Source organism: Epinephelus lanceolatus, chromosome 18 (assembly GCF_041903045.1).
Source record: "Epinephelus lanceolatus isolate andai-2023 chromosome 18, ASM4190304v1, whole genome shotgun sequence".
NCBI lineage: Eukaryota > Metazoa > Chordata > Actinopteri > Perciformes > Serranidae > Epinephelus > Epinephelus lanceolatus.
The window spans coordinates 7,320,838-7,336,947 of NC_135751.1; the positions used below are offsets into that span (position 1 = coordinate 7,320,838).

At 41.7% G+C, this 16,110-nt stretch overlaps 2 protein-coding genes across 2 annotated transcripts in view; one reads left to right on the top strand and one right to left on the bottom strand.

Moving 5' to 3' along the window:
- The window catches only part of LOC117268822 (NACHT, LRR and PYD domains-containing protein 3-like), a 20,068-nt gene extending 16,087 nt beyond the window's left edge, over positions 1-3,981 (top strand). Inside the window, exon 10 of the mRNA XM_033645521.2 lies at positions 740-3,981. Coding sequence (XP_033501412.1) covers positions 740-1,320 — 581 coding nt within the window. The 3' untranslated portion in view covers positions 1,321-3,981. The remainder of the gene's footprint in view (positions 1-739) is intronic.
- Positions 2,436-14,851, bottom strand: ube2z (ubiquitin-conjugating enzyme E2Z). Its single transcript, XM_033645272.2, has 7 exons — positions 13,959-14,851; positions 13,291-13,363; positions 11,128-11,315; positions 10,815-10,926; positions 9,933-10,045; positions 8,778-8,868; positions 2,436-5,894 (listed from the first exon to the last, which is right to left on the bottom strand). The coding sequence occupies exons 1-7, from the start codon at positions 14,411-14,413 to the stop codon at positions 5,712-5,714; spliced, it is 1,215 nt and encodes a 404-aa protein (XP_033501163.2). The 5' UTR covers positions 14,414-14,851; the 3' UTR covers positions 2,436-5,711.
- Positions 14,852-16,110: the final 1,259 nt, after the last annotated feature.

A 16,110-nucleotide genomic window follows, 5' to 3' on the forward strand; every position in this document is an offset into this window, starting at 1 on the left:
CCTAATGCAGACATTAGCAGTAAAGAGAGTTGGCATTTAACAGAATGATACATGAAATAAACACCCATGTATAATGTTATAAATATAGCAATATATTATGTTGTAATGTTATAATTGGTATTTACACTATGTCAAATCAGATTCTATGGTGATTTTATAATTAAAATTTGTTGTGAGGTGGACAAAATATCACCTTTTAATCATATAATAATACCACTACATTTTTAAAGACTACTATATGAATCAACACACAAACAACATACATAACCCATAAACATTACTAATCAAGGTAGCTGGTAATTATTTCAGCTTCACTTACATTGTATTACTTTGTGCAGGTGTTTGTATTTTTTTATGTTTGACCTCTTTGTATACAAACTGCAAGCAGTGCGGCACCAACATGACTCATTTTCATAGCTGTTCTTCCTTCACTAAATCCTTTTGTAATCAAGTTCTGTAAGATCTGAGCTAATGACTCAAACAAAATATTTTGTTATTTGCAAATTAGAAATTCTGATGAAACCACACTGTTATCCTGCTAACTCCTACTGACCATCTCAGCTGCAAAATCTGTCTGTCTGTCTGTCTGTCTATACAGTACATCCATCCATGCATCCATTGTTTGTCTATCTATCTAACAGAAAAAAACAGTTTCGTCTCGACACCAAAGATGGAAAAATCATGGATAAAGATCAGGCTGTTTAACACCTTTGCAATTGTTTCCTTTTCTCCCCATCAGATGCCTGTGAAGTCACCCTGGACCCAAACACAGCAAACAAATACCTCTCCTTGTCTGAGGACAACAGAACAGTGACACTGGTAAGAAAGATGCAGCCGTATCCTTACCACCCAGAGAGATTCCACCACTGGAAGCAGCTGCTGTGCACAAGTGGTCTGACTGGCCGCTGTTACTGGGAGGTGGAGAGAAAAGGGTGGGTGTCTGTGGGAGTGACTTACAGAGGAATTGGAAGGAGGGGGCAAGGTGCCGACTGCTGCATTGGTCTCAGTGACACATCTTGGAACTTGTGCTGCTCTCGGGACCGTTATTCTGCCTTCAACAATAACAGAATGACAGCCATAAGTACAACCAACTCTGTTTCTGACAGAGTAGCAGTGTATCTGGACTGGCCTGCTGGTACTCTGTCCTTCTACAGAGTCTCCTCTGACACACTGATCCACCTCCACACATTCCACTGCACATTCACTGAACCCCTCTATCCTGCATTTGGGTTTGAGTATCTGATTAGGTTTGACTCCACAGTGTCTCTGTGTCAAGTGAGGGAGGGAGAGTTGCCTCCTGGAGACAAACACAACTGCTGAAACAAGATCACACACACTAAAGACTTATTTCTTTGGATTTTCATGTCACAATACAAAACACAATGTCAGTGTCCTAATGTACTCTGCATGGAGACAAATAAACAGTGGCTGTTCTCATGTACACACTTCTTCTTCTTCGTCTGTGGTGCCAACTCCAGCTTTCCTGTAACGACAGTTGTCACTCAAGATACAAGGAGCTCTGTGTGGGTGTGATCGCACTGAAAGGGACCAATCATGAGATGCCCTGTATCTCCCCTTGGATCCCACCCTAACTGTCATAAGTCATAAAAAGTGCAAAAGGAGAGTGGACATTGGTCAGGCCATCAAAAACATGACTCTACATACCCCTTTTACACCAACATGGAAATGGTTCTTTTGCAGCTCCCGCACCTAATTTTGAAATATTCAGAGCATTTTTTTCCTTGACCTAAAGGGTGAACTGGGACGACATTAGTAGGTGTGTCATATTCTACAGGTTGGAAAGAGAGGATGAGAAGGCACTAATCGAGAGACTGAGTGAGAAATCATCAGAAAAAAGAGTGTGCAGTGGTCTCATTAACAATTGGTCTTTTTGGAGGTAAAAATAAATAACATGTAATACCAGAACAAAGGTTTGAAGGTAATCAATGTAATCTGTGGTTTTGCCACTACTGTCACAGAGTTATACTGTTTACTTCTGTGGTGCATTGTGCAACGCACTTCTTTGATGACATTCTTCATTACACTGGCTCTACGCATAACTGGTGGAAGTGGGGGCTGGTTCGTTAGTTAGCACTGAGGTTAGAAAAAACAGTTCAAGAACCAGAGCTACACTGATGGAAAATAGTGTTGCTTAAAGATAAATAGATATCCAATACTAGACAAGAATATAATTTGAAATGTTTTTTTTAATATAAATGTATTTTTTTAGTATTAGGTAAACTATAATTATTTCATCTATCGTTCAGCTTTTAAAAGTTGAGAGAGATACAGTGAAGTAGCTGTGGATAAATATATTATAAAACTAATAACTAGGGTCCAAAAAACTTGCACCTTCTATGTAGTTTTAGTGCTCTATACAAATATCAGCCCCTTGTGCTGACATCTACAACGAAAAAAGACAATAGTCACAAGTATCAGGACTGAACAACATTTTATTCTGTACTTTTCCAGAACGTCTGTACATTACCAACATTTTGTAGACCTGGAAAATGATCACTTGAGTCAGTGATCCAGTCTTTATAGAGCCACTGAAGAACCCTGCTTTAAGCACAACACAACACAACCAAACAAGGATATGATCTCTTCACTTCCATTTCAGGAAGTGCTGCAATCAACATTTTGGCAATCACATATAATCTGCAAGGAGCTGATTCTCATATAACCATTCTATAACATAATAAAAAGGAATGCCCTATATTAGTAATCCCATTTGAATCTTAAGCAACCTAAGTTCTGCTCCTCTCTCCGTCAACATGGCTGTAGAGACACTGGAGGACAATGGAAGGCAGAAAGGAAATGCAACAAGCCCTAAAGTCATTCATTAGTCTGACCTCTTGTCTCACCATGATGACAAGTTTCTTGAAAAGAGTATAAGATGGGTGGTATGGCGAAATTTAAGAGTCTGTATTTGGGTTTAAAGAAGTAGTACATTTTTGGCAATGTACTTATTTCCTTTGTGGCGGAGCGTTTAATGTAGAGATTGATACTGTACTTGCGTATCAGGTAAATATGTGGCTAAAGACAGCAGCTGGTTAGTTATCACACAGAAAACAGCTAGTTTGGATCTGTCCAAAAGTAACAAAACAAAAGTCCACCCACCACCACCTCTAATACTCACTCAATAAAATGTCACATCTTGTTCGTTAATCTGCAAAAACGACAAAGTTTTAAAGAGTTTTATGGTTGGTTATATATGGGACTATTTCTTGCCTTATAATCTCCCTGTAAAATGTCAAAAAAGTTAATTTTACACTTTGGTTTTGCCCAGATTAAACAGAGGACATTTAATAGTTAATTAGTGAGCTTTTGAGTATGTGGATATCATTACATTTAGACAGACAGGCTAGCTGTACCCAATTTCTAGTCTTTATGCTAACTGACTGCGGCTTCATATTTACCAAACAGACATGAGTGTGGCATCAATCTGATCCAACTCTCGGCAATGCTCACATTCTGTATTAACTCTGGAAGTGTTACTGGTGGTGCTGGTTACTCAGTATTATCATTCCTCCTTTTCATACTGGCTGTGAAGAGATCCCTTCCTGTTCTTTGCAAAAACTTATTACAAAGTGGGTATCTTCCGATATTAAGTATTATTAGTACAAAATTTCACTTTCCACAGACACTTCCAGCATGGAATCCCTCCACTAACTCAGATGTGTCCTGGTAGTCACATAGCGGGCACAAAAACAGTAATTAATCTATGCCTGATGACCAGAACAAACACAGCCACTTGATTTGTGTAACTCACATGGCTGAACTGAAATGAAGACTGTAGATTTAGTCCCGTTTCTTACAGCTGACTGAGTCGGGCTAGAAAAAGATCTTTTCACAGCCAGTACAAACAGGTGGAATAACACATTCAACATACATGAAGGCATGTGAGTATTTAGCAAGACTTGGATAGAAATCTATCTGAAGCTATCCTTTTGGAGTGTTTCTCCACTCATAAAACCCCACAAACTCTGCTCTCTTCTCTTCTTTCCTTGATAGCATCCACCACTGTGATCACACTGCAAGCAATGTTGTCAACAAGTACATTAGTTTCTTGTGTCGCTGACGAGTGAATCTTGCTGGTGTGTGCCTGGACAAAACATACTGTTGAAAAAGCTGTTGGCTAATCAGATTTCTTTACTGCCTTACTTCCCCTATTAATTTGAGTTTGTAACATCAAACCCAAATCTGTGGCAAGCCTGCCATCTAGTGGTGAAAAGCATGCACCCAACATGACAACTTTGTTAAGAACAGGGTTTATCAGTTTCTTTTTAACAAAAGCTACTTAGTCAGCAAAGTGTCAAAGAATTAAATTAAATTAAAGTAACCAATACCAAAGCAGTGAAACCATGATTGATTGATCTGCCTTCTGTGTGTACCTCTGTAGAGGTGCAACCAAAGCCTTAAGTTGGGCCCCTCATACAGACACAACAGTGTGACTGAGTTACTTGCAGTGTGAACACATGGAAAGATGCCTTTGCTTGCCTCCATTAGTTTCCCCAAGCCTGGGTGGATCTAGCTAAAGCACAGGATAGTTTGGTTTACATCTCGATGGGTTAATCAGAAGAGCCTGCAACCCGAAGAACAGCAGGGTCTCCAAATAAAGAACCTACACACTGTAAGTAAGTGTTAGTTCCAGGACGACAATGAGAAAATACCATAACAAAGGGTACAAAGGTAGATGTCAATGAAAGTGACATTTCTCTAACGGCTTCTTATCTGGTAAACAGATTTACTGTCAATTCAACAGCACTATTTAAACTGAAAGCTAAGCAGAACTTTTTGTACAATACACAGGAATCACTGTATTCAGACTCGAGAGCTTCTGATGTTTGATGTGGCCTGGTTATAGAGGTGGCTGAGGTTCAGTTTGAAAGAGCTGTGGCGTGGCTTTACCATGGGCAGAGGAGACAAGACCTGCAAAGCCTCGACATTTTCTCCAACTACCTTCTGTTTGTTAAAGGTCTGTCATAGCTTCCTGCCCTCTTGAATCCAAAGAAGACAGTGGTACTTTAAAGAAGGACCATCATCTTTCAATGCTCCAGCCTCCAGCTAACACAGGCTAATCACCCCGACTTTCACAGTAGAAGGTCCATTCATCTGGCCCAAACCTGTCTCAACTTTGAAGCCAAACTGAGCTCCAGGCCTTTTCCTTGGTGATCCCAATCAGACAGTCTTTCCTTGGTAAGGAGTATAAAACTGACTGGCTTTGTTTGGGCTTGTAGGTCAAAGCAGAACTACCACCTTAGAATGCTGCAATATCTGCATATATGTTTTCAAAGATTTGAGCCATAAAACTAATCTTTTATATCCACAATCAACAATGGCTGGTTAATCTCAAAATCTATCAGGCATTTTGGGAGCCGACAAGTTTTAGAATCAAACAGGACACCAAAATCGTAGCTGGTTAGCTACGAAAGTAGCACAAATACAATGCTCTGGGCCAGATTCGCCAGCATTTGTCTAGCAGATGGTGTTCACTTTTCATTTTAAAGAGAGCACTACCAATTCTTCCCTCTCGGAAACATCCATTCAACAGAAGCTTGATTCCAACCCTAAACCCTGGACTCACTAAACTTTGACGTAGGTGTGGCATTCTCTTCAGTGACGTTGTTCCTCCACTGCAAACAAAACAAAAAAAGGTCCCTTTGTCTGTAGTTCTTGGACTGGCTCTGAGTCCAGTACTGTTCAGGGAGTCAGGGCTGGGAGCTGCCCTGGCTGTCAGGGTCTGTCCCAGAGGAGCTGGTGTCTGAGTCTGAATCGTCATCGTTGTGGTCGTCCTCTGCCAAGTTTTTCTCACGTATTCGCCTGTGGGTGGCGCTGAGGCGAGCCAGCAGGCCCTGGTAGTCGAAGCGACCACGTTTCTCGCCAAATGGGTCCTGGGTAGAGTGACAGATAAATATACAGAAGAGAGTCAAGTTTGGGCATGTTTAGTATGTCATTCAGAAATAAAGTTTGTCATGGTGTGTGTGTGTGTGTGTGTGTACTGTCCTGATGAGTTCACTACAGTAGGGGTGTAACATATGCCTACCATCTGTATCTTTTTATATCAGGAAAAGATTTATAATTGTTTTCTGTGTTGAAGGGCAACTTCTGTATTTTTCAACCTCCAATGTTTTTGTGTCTAATTGATTAAACTAAAACCACCAGACTCTATTTAAAGGCTTCTGTGTTTTCATTTTTACCAGTATTAATTGTTTTTTATTGCCAACCGGTGAACAGGTTGTTAACATGACATAAAAACAGACTCTCAGTGGTTTTCTCGGTTGCCTCTAGCTGCCTGTGGGCTGACTTCTATGTAAAAGGACTCTGACCAAACTTTCCAGGAAAATCCAAAGGATGTGATGCTATGCATGTTCTCAAGTGCCTTGCCTCTCTTCAGCTGCACAACAGTGCTACCAGTGTGTATCACTAGCGAAAGCTAAGAAATGGAGTCTGCTATCTACAACAAATGACTGACATCCACCATAACACAGAGTCCACACAGTGCACTGTACCAACTTAAATTCAGCCAGAGAAAGACCAAGCACCTGAACAGGATTCTGATCCTGGACCGGCCTCAAGACCACCTTGTGGATCAGCATGCATTATTGTTGCCATTACAAGGATTAGACCCCTTGCTTTCACTGGCCACCAGCCTACTGGGAATCCCAGGGCTGGGGTTTGTGCTGGCTGAATCAGGTTGCTACAACGGTTAAGGTCCGAGCTGCTGTCCGTTCTCCTCCTGAGGAAGTAGTGTCCTTTTGGTGGGGAGTGAGGTGGAGGGTCTGCGGGCTGTGCTAGCTTGCTAATTCTGATCTCATTTTTGGTCCGATAAAAAGTAAAACCATAAAATTCAGTGTGTATCATAATTTCAGTGCCCCTTGGTTCAGAATAGATATCCTACTGTTAAAGAAATCACTGACGTGAAATATATTATGATATTGTGGTTTTAGCAAGCTAATGTTAGCTTGCCTGCTAACACAGATGAAAGGTCATTTCATTCATCCAGACTCCAGTGCTGATCTGGCTGGTAAATTGGCTATGCAAATTACTTTATCAGCTAATGTTATAAAGCAACCAACGCCAGAATAATGCAGCATAGCTTAGTCACAACTAGCTGGCTACATGGCTTGCTTGCTCACTAACATTATTGCTAGCAAAACACTTTTAAAATGAGACAGTGAGAATGATAGTTGGCTACCTTGCCAAATGACTTTCCCAGCTAACGTGATACTAACTGATGTGTTATGACAAACGACATTGATTTAGCCCACAATACAAGATGCAACAGTACAAAGCATCTTCTTCTAGCCAAGGGTGATGCAGAAGCGGACAATCAGCTTACTGTCATCTGAGGTAATGTTAGCCAGCTAGTTGTAACTTAGCTAATTACACTACGTGGATCTGTGGTTGGTTGCTTCATTACAAGAGTTTATTAAGTAAAACAGTAAGGTACTTTGTATCGGAACCAATGATCCATTGGTAGATAGTAACGTAACGTTATTCTGAACATGACTCAATTTTTTTCCAGCATTCTATCAACATGATGCTGTTCAGTCACAGCCAGTTTCATGTTTGTCACTGCTTTGGCTGATGCCCGGATGCTTGCTCTAGGCTATGGATTGGGACCACAGGAGCGCGGGCAACAGGATGCTGACTGCAGTTCACTTAACAGCCTCAGAGAGAGGTATCTCGAATAAGACAGAAAATGAAAATTACATGCAGACCCTGTAAATAATCAGTAATTTTATCATTATGAAACACACTTCATTTAAAGTCGACAGAAACAAAGTTTTACCCAGTTGATGGTGATTTTGAGGCAGTTTCTGGTTAAAAAGGGTTGTACTCTTTGAGGTTGACCTCTGTAGAGATACATTCCATGTCAGACACTTAGAATACCAATCTAAGCCTGTCAGTGGCAAAGAATAAGCACTTTTAGAGGACATAAATTGTGTTGATGTCCATATAAAGCTTAATGAAGCATTAGTTGTATGTGATGGCCGCACTAGATGGCACTCTTGGTTTAATGAAAAGGGCTCAAGGAACAGCAATTCAGTGTGCTTTTAACCCCTTGTTGAACAGAGAGTCCTATTCTGTGGGTTCAGAAAATAAAGAAAATGGTTTACAAAACTTCATTTAGGCATCACAAGTAAACTGATGGTGCAAAACAACCCTAAGTGGTTACACTGCAGCCTGTTTCACTGCTGTCTGCTCTGTATCAAACAAGTGGCCCTTCATATTACGTTACCCCTTAGGCAGCTCCCAGTCTCCGAGAGGTTGGTGAGCCTTGCTCTTGTGGTTGATACAAGTTAACCATGGTGCTACTGTACATTCAACATTGGGTTTTATTTTTTGTTTCCTGATATGTTAGAATATGCAAGTCTTTTGTAATAAGGAGGGAGCATTTTTAAAATCCAACATTTCAGTGCTGTAATTTTTTTAAGACAATTATGGATCCAACGCTTCTGAACTGTATTGGCTCAGAATGGATCACGATTGTCAAAGGGTGTGCCCAAACTTGATTGCTTTGACTCCTACTGTTAGTATAAAACAGACACCGTGGCAGACAACAATGAATGCCAACGTTGATGACTTAAACTCTAACATATATGCATTATTTCCATCTCTATGGTATGTATATTGGTAAATCTTTGCATTATAAATATTAATTTCCCAGGACTTCTTTACATTGTCATCAAACATATAGTGACATTAATCTACTCATAGAAAGTTAAAAATGTAGATGTATATGGATCAAAATTAATGAGAAATATAATCACCTGCATGTTCTGTCCCTGTAGATGCAGTCTCTCTTTGCAGACACCCTCGTAGAAATCGTAATATTCTAGGAAGGACTTTTCCATCACGCTCCTAAAGACACAAATGCATACACCAATAAGTTGATAGAAGAGAGGTGAGGAAAGTGGATTAAAGGGATCGTTCTGATTTTCTGAAGTGGGGTTGTATGGTGTACTATTGATAGTCAGTGTGTTACATACAGTAGATGTCAGTCAGCACGCCCCCAGTTTGGAGAGGCAGGCTGGAGTCCTGCATGGAAGCTAAGCAAAGTCCTGTTGTGGATGGGGGTCAGCAACAAAACATATTTTAGTCTCCTAAAAAAGTCCCACTTAAAATAATCAATAACAGTTTACATGTATGCTATATTGAGAGTATTTTCACTGCTTTATCTTTCCGTCAGACAGCCCATTTAAGGGGGTAGCTGTTAACGGCTTCAGTTCCCCATCTATGCTCCAGTTAAAGCCACCATACTGCATTGAGAAAAGCAGTAATTTAAGCTCGCTGAACAGAGGAGCTGCTGGTCTGCCACTGCTTTGATCAGTCAGTTAGTTAGTGTTTTGCGTGACTTTGGTGAATCTGAACTAACCCTTTTAAACGCAGAAGTTACACAATTACACATACAAACAAACAAACTGATTGAAACAGCGGCAGACCAGCAGCTGCTGTGCTCAGAGATGTTAAATCACAGTTTTTCTCAGAGGAGTCTGGCTTTGAAGAGAGCGCTATAACAGCTTCATTTTCCCCATTCGAAATCACTGTCTGACATTAAGGTAAGACAGTGAAATTACTCTCAATATGGCATACACTTGAGCTGATATTGATTATTTTGGATGGGACTTTTTTTAGGTGGCTAAAATACATTTTGTTGTCGACCCCTCTGTAGCATCAGATTGCTTAGCTTCCATGTCAGTCTCCAGCCTGCTTCTTCAAACTGGGGGGACGTGCTGACTGACATCTACTTTTTGTTTTATTCTGTCTATGGATAAGTACCCCATACAACTCCACTTCAAAAATTTTAACTGTCCCTTTAAGGAAATGAAAAGGGCAGGTTAGAAGCACAGAGAGAATAGATGTTGGTAGATGGAAAAGAATAAGAAGGAAAGTGAAGATTAGTTGGACAGTGATGTTGGTCTCACCATAGTGCTTCAGGACAGGGGACTTTGCCCTCCAGCATGTCACACACAGCCACTCTCATGGTTTCATGTCGAATACACTCGTTGTAGTTCTTACTGTCTCCTGGGTGGCGCTCCTGAAAGACACACAGACAGATCGTAACCTTACAGATATTTAAATACAGTGCATTTAAGACAAACAGAAGATAACTTGCAATCTGTACTAAGACTGTGAACTAGCTGCGAAATTGCTGGTATCAGCCTGCACATACAGTGGTTACGGTAACATCATTACCATTTTCGGAAAGTTTTCTCCCCCTTTTCATAGGTAAGCAACTAAATTGCCAATCTCTAAAAACTTCCCTAAAGGGATAGTTCAACCCCCCCCCTTCCAAAAATACATATTTTTCCTCTTACCTATAGTGCTCTTTTGTAAATCCAGATATTTTTTTTAGGTCAGTTGCTGAGTGTTGGAGATATCAGCCGTAGAGATGTCTGCATTCTCTTCAACATAATGGCAGCTTTTGGTGCTCAAAGTGCCAAAAAAATACATTTGAAAAACTCAACAGCATGTCTCTTTCCAGAACTAATGTCCAGGTAACTCAAGATAATCCACAGACCTTGTTGAGAGCAGTTTGAGAGCAGAACTATTTTCTTTCTACCGAACTACACCCGCAAACTGTATCGTTGTGCAGAGGGAAGCGTGCATCTACTGCTAGCTCACCTAGCACCACTGACCTAGCTAATGTTACAGGTCAGCCGAGGAGGACGCCATTAATGTTTACATTTTGTGTTGTCACGAGCATGGGCCCCTTGTTCATGTGTAGATGCACGCTTCATTCTGCATGGTGATACAAGGTGGGGTTTACCAACACACACACACACACACACACACACACACACTACCTGTTCAAAGCCAGGTTCATTGTGATAGGGGTTCTCCGTCATCAGAGACTGGATGGAGATGAGGACAGATGAGATACTCTGGGCTGGGCTCCATGCTGGGCCTGTCCATGTCCTATACACACACACACACACACACACACACACACACACACACACACACACAGCTTATAGCACCATCCATATAGTAGTTTACAGTGTTTTTACTCTGCTCTTGAGACAGAAACACAGTAAACACATGTGTGTATGACCAACCATCCTTAATGGATTTCTGTGGAGACAAATGAAACCATGACAGTAATAAACCTCTACTCACCCCAGGATACTGAGGCAGACCTTGCCGTTGCGGTAAAAGTTGGGGTTGAAGCGAACAGTGTTGTGTCCAGTGGTGATGAGCTTGACTCGGGGTGGGTGAATGGGGTAGTCGGGGGGGCAGCGGAACAGGAAGAGGAAGAAGCCACCCTCGTACGGTGTGTCGAACGGCCCTGTGATCAGGGCATGGATCTGCAGGAAATGAAAAAGTGTGGGAAAAGGAGATGGTTAAGAGAGATCACGAGAGGTGTACAAAGGGAGAGAGGGGTGCTGTGGATGAACAAATCAGAGAGCAGAAAATCTGACCCAGAAAACAACTGACAATGTCTACATCAGACCCGCTTTGAGGAAGATATGTACAAATGATGGAACATTGTGTATCAGTGATTCCATGACCTAGAAACTTCACTCCTTTCTCCCTGTGTGTTAATGGTGGTTTCCAGTCTGGTTTCAACTCAAGTTGAACTGGAAACCCCGTGTCATAGTGTGATACATGCTGGAAAACACTCCTGTCCAACATGCACACAATATTACAACATGAAAACAAATATTTAGTTAAAATTGTGGGTACAACCTGCATTTTGCATGACTGAAATAAATCACAATCTTATTTTTGGGGGCTCTACCACCCAACCCTAATCCATTTTGTAATAAACCAGAATCATCCTTTAGTTAATCGCTAGATATGGCAATCCCTTTAACACTGTAACTATAACATTTGGAAAAGCAACACCATCAGATCAGTATATACACCATTTTGTTGTGGCTGGCTTTGCAGATGTGGTGCGTATCCTATGGCCCCAACTACTTACAGAATAAAATGAAGCATTGATCAAAGTGGTCAAAGAAACCATTTACTTTGTCATGCCATGCATCTTAGCCCAGACAGGACAGCTATCAGATATCAAAACAATCTAAGTGTATATGCATGTAAGTGTATTTAAGCAAGTGTACATGCGTAAGTGACCACAGTATCTATGTCCTGTGATCACAGCAGCTTAACTTGCACTAAAAAAAAAAAAAAAAAGCGGTTGTTCTCCTTGTCTCACTTAACTGGCAGAAAGCAGCTTCAGCAATTTTAAAACATAGAGTCATACAGAAGGTGAACCAAGCTGTTGTAGTGTTTATCTGATCCCTGATTAGGCTTGTCACGGTCGTCTGTGTTACATGGTGTTTGTGCATACACCGATTACATTACATACCCACGGCCGCCCCCATTTAGTTCATTTCTGCATATCAGTGTCCATGCTCATCAAAGAAGAATTAACTAATCGTTAAGATACTGACCATGACATCAACATCTAATATGTTGACAGATGCTACAATTGTAAACTGAAAGTGTCTGCTCCGTACAGCAGCAGATACGCAGCACAGAGCTTTGTTAGAAGTGAGCCAGGACCTTATGCACAAGGCGTGCTACCAGAGTGACTATGACCTGAATGTTGGAGGAAGAACAGTCATCCTTGGGTAGAGAGTGAGCCTTATGAAAGACGGGGAAGATGAAGAGGTGGAGGGAGCCACCGCCAAGCCGCAGCCCAAGAAAAAATGAAAAACTTAAGACATTTAATTAAAAGGAAAAGCAGACGCCACCACAGTCACATCAACTGTTCCTGTTGTGTTTTGTTCAAAGTGAGCGTACGACCTAAAGATCCAACATTGAAGATCTACAGATAGTGAGCATCATTGACAAATATCTTTCCTTGTAAACTGTCTGATGTGATCAGTAACATTGGTGTTGTCACGAGTGAAGTAACCGATGGGAAAGGTTCCTCACCGAGGCATCCCTATCCCTGATCAGGCCAACCGCTGAATAATACGTATGACTACGGGAGCAGTGTGAGTGAGAGCCTGTGAAGGCAACTGTAAATTGTTGTCTCATATGTAGTCCATAAATGCAATTTATCCATGTGTTTGTGTTAGTTCATGGCTGCCTGTTGTTGTATGTAGCTGTAACCAAACAGCTTCAGGTGTATAATCACCATTTGGACTGGAATAGAACAGACTCTGACTTACATGTAGGGAAAACCAAGCTGCATTACAATATGTTAAAGGATCTGGAGACGCATATATATATATATGGCTAAGTGTATTAAATGTCATCTAGATTTTATATGGATATGATGAGTAAATGGGGTCACAGCTTTGTCACAGGGGTCCTATCGTTTACCTTCGTCATGTCTTGAGGATCAGGGACAACAAACATCCCTGGTGGAGGCTCCTTGTATATGGACATGATATCCCTACAGAGACAGACAGAGACAAGGAGGGAGTCAGATGAGGTTCCTGGGAGGACAAAGTTATGGTAGAGATGGACAGAATCTTATACAGATGTATTACAGAGATATCTGACCCAGGCCTGGCTACAACCAAGCTGTTGACAATTTTCATGGGGATCATTGCTTTGGTAGAAAGTTCACTGTCCACAGTGAACTCTGAGGATTAACTATAACACTTGTGACACTGCAAAACATACTGTCCAGTTTCCTGTTGTCGTTTTTTTATGCTTCAGGCACAGATGAAATTCCAGCAGGTAAACCCAATATTCAAACTGACAATTTAATAGCGTTTAAATTAAACAGGAAGCAACATGGCAACTGTTTTACAGGACGTGATGGCTTAACTAAACCTAACTGACGATTATGTCATCTTTCAGGTTCAACATGTCTGTGTGTTGTTGTCTTACAGTAAATGCAGACGTTTCCTGAAACTCCCCGTCATTTGTTGAGACTCCAAAGGTTTCCAGTAAAGGCAGAACTTTCCGAAAAAAAAACTTTCACTTTCGATTTTTACTTACCTCGTTGAGATTTTGGGTCTGAGAACAAATGTTTTCATTACCTCTTTATCCTCAAGATGCACTGCTGGGAAGCCTTCTCGTTGTCCCAGTCCGTACTGAGAGTTGGGTCCCAAGAAGTAGCGTGGATTTGAGACAGAAGGCCCGCTCCTGCCACCCCGCCGACCCCGAGCCCAACGGGGAGAGGCGAGGAGGCGTGTACGGTCGGAGACACGGCCACTACTGGTGGCGAGGAGCCGGGGGTGAATGTGTTCCCAAAACCGGCCGGGGTAGCAGTGACAGCGGACATAGGGGCCACCAGAGCGGTTAGGCCAATCTGCGCGGCCGCGGCGGGAGGAGGGGAGGCCGGGTTAGAGCTGGACTGAGCACCGCTGGCTGTTGAGTGTCCCACCGGCAGAGAGTTAGCCAAAGTCGGCAGCAGCGAAGCCCCGCTGCCCTGTCCGGTAACGCCTAAGCCAAGGGCACCGCCGCTGGACTGCTCTCCAAAGCTGTCCGCCATGGCTCACGATCTAACAAGCTAGAGTAAAACCGTCGGTGTGGGCTAATTTATAATGCTAACTGTTAACCGCATTGACAGCTGAGGGCTACGTTAACCACCTCTGCTTGTTTTGTTGTCCGGTAGGATCAGAGAGCAGGCGAACGGGGCAGAGGCGAGCTCAGAGGCGAGGCCAGAAAACAAGGCATTTCTTCCCACGACATGGTGGATACTTATCGTTAGCTTAACGTTGTGTTTCCCCCAGGCCTCCAGAAAAGTATGAAGTCGTCAGCAAAATCAACTCGTCCACTTTGCTGAGGCTTATGTAGCAGCTCGCTGTCCGTTTGGTATCGTTTTAAAGGAATAAGTTATCAGAATATTTGGGTTATGAACGCACCACATCCGTACCACTCTTATTAGCGAGACGCAACTTCAGGATCTGATTTCTCTCACCAGTTTACTTCTACTGACACTGGACATCCGGTGGGAACTTCAAAGTAAAATTCCTTTACGACTTTACGTGTTTTATTAAGTTCAACTAAAGTGTCACGGTGAAAACTATGTGTTTAATTATTAAATCAAAATATTTATGGAAAAATCTGTGATGAATATAAATCAAATGATATTCTTTTTACATCAAAGTCCAAGCCACAGACGTACCGTTGCCTGACGGCATCATTGATATTAAAGGGATAGTTTGTATTTTTTGAAGTCAGGGGTACTTACCCATAGTCATTACATAAAGTAAATGTCAGTCGGTACAACCCAGTTTGGAGAAGCAAGCTGGAGTACCACACAGAAGCTTAGCAGTGTACTGCTGTGGAAGGGTCAGCAACAAAACATATTTTAGCCCAACCTGAAAAAAAAAATCAGTTGACGTTTACCACTCTGGTTAAAGCCACCAGACTCCATAGAGAAAACGGTAATTTAAGCTTGCTGAACACAGGAGCTGATGGTCTACTGAACTAACCATTTTAAACACCAGTCACACAATAACACAAACTAACTTAAGGAGACAGGGCAGACCAGCAGCTTGTGTTCAGAGATGTTAAATCCATTTTTCTTAATAGTCTGACTTTGAAGAGAGCAATATAACATCTTAATTTTCCTGTTGGAAATCACTGACATTAAGGTAAAGCAGAAAAATACTCAGTGTATGAGTGTGTTAACCTGATTTGTTTTAGATGGGTCTTCTTTAGGTAGCTTTTGTTGCTGCCTCCATCCACAGCATCAGGTTGCTTAGCTTCCTTGTTGGTCTCCAGCCTGCTTCTTCAAACTGGGAGTGTGCCGACAGACATCTACTGTATGCATTATATGGTCTATGGATAGGTACCCCATACAAGCCCACTCCAAAACATCTGGACTTTCCCTTTAACGCCCATTATTACAGTGAATTTAACAGGTTTTACAAAACACTCCACAGAACAGTCGCACCATCATTGATTCCATGCTTGAGTTAGTCACTGCACTGCATGGTTAAATCTGTTAATGACAGGTACCAAAAGAACCTGTTTTTTTGGTTAGGTTTTTTTTTTTTTATTACTTTTTATGGAGGCTCTGCAGGGTCAGAACCCAGCGCTCAGCACCAAAATGTATCTTGTGATGTGGCATCCAAACTTCTTCAAAAATCACTTAAGATCTACAAAATATCAAGTCCTATATTGTGACTAATTGACGAAAACAGAATATGGTATAGTCACAATACTGTTAATCTTATTTGA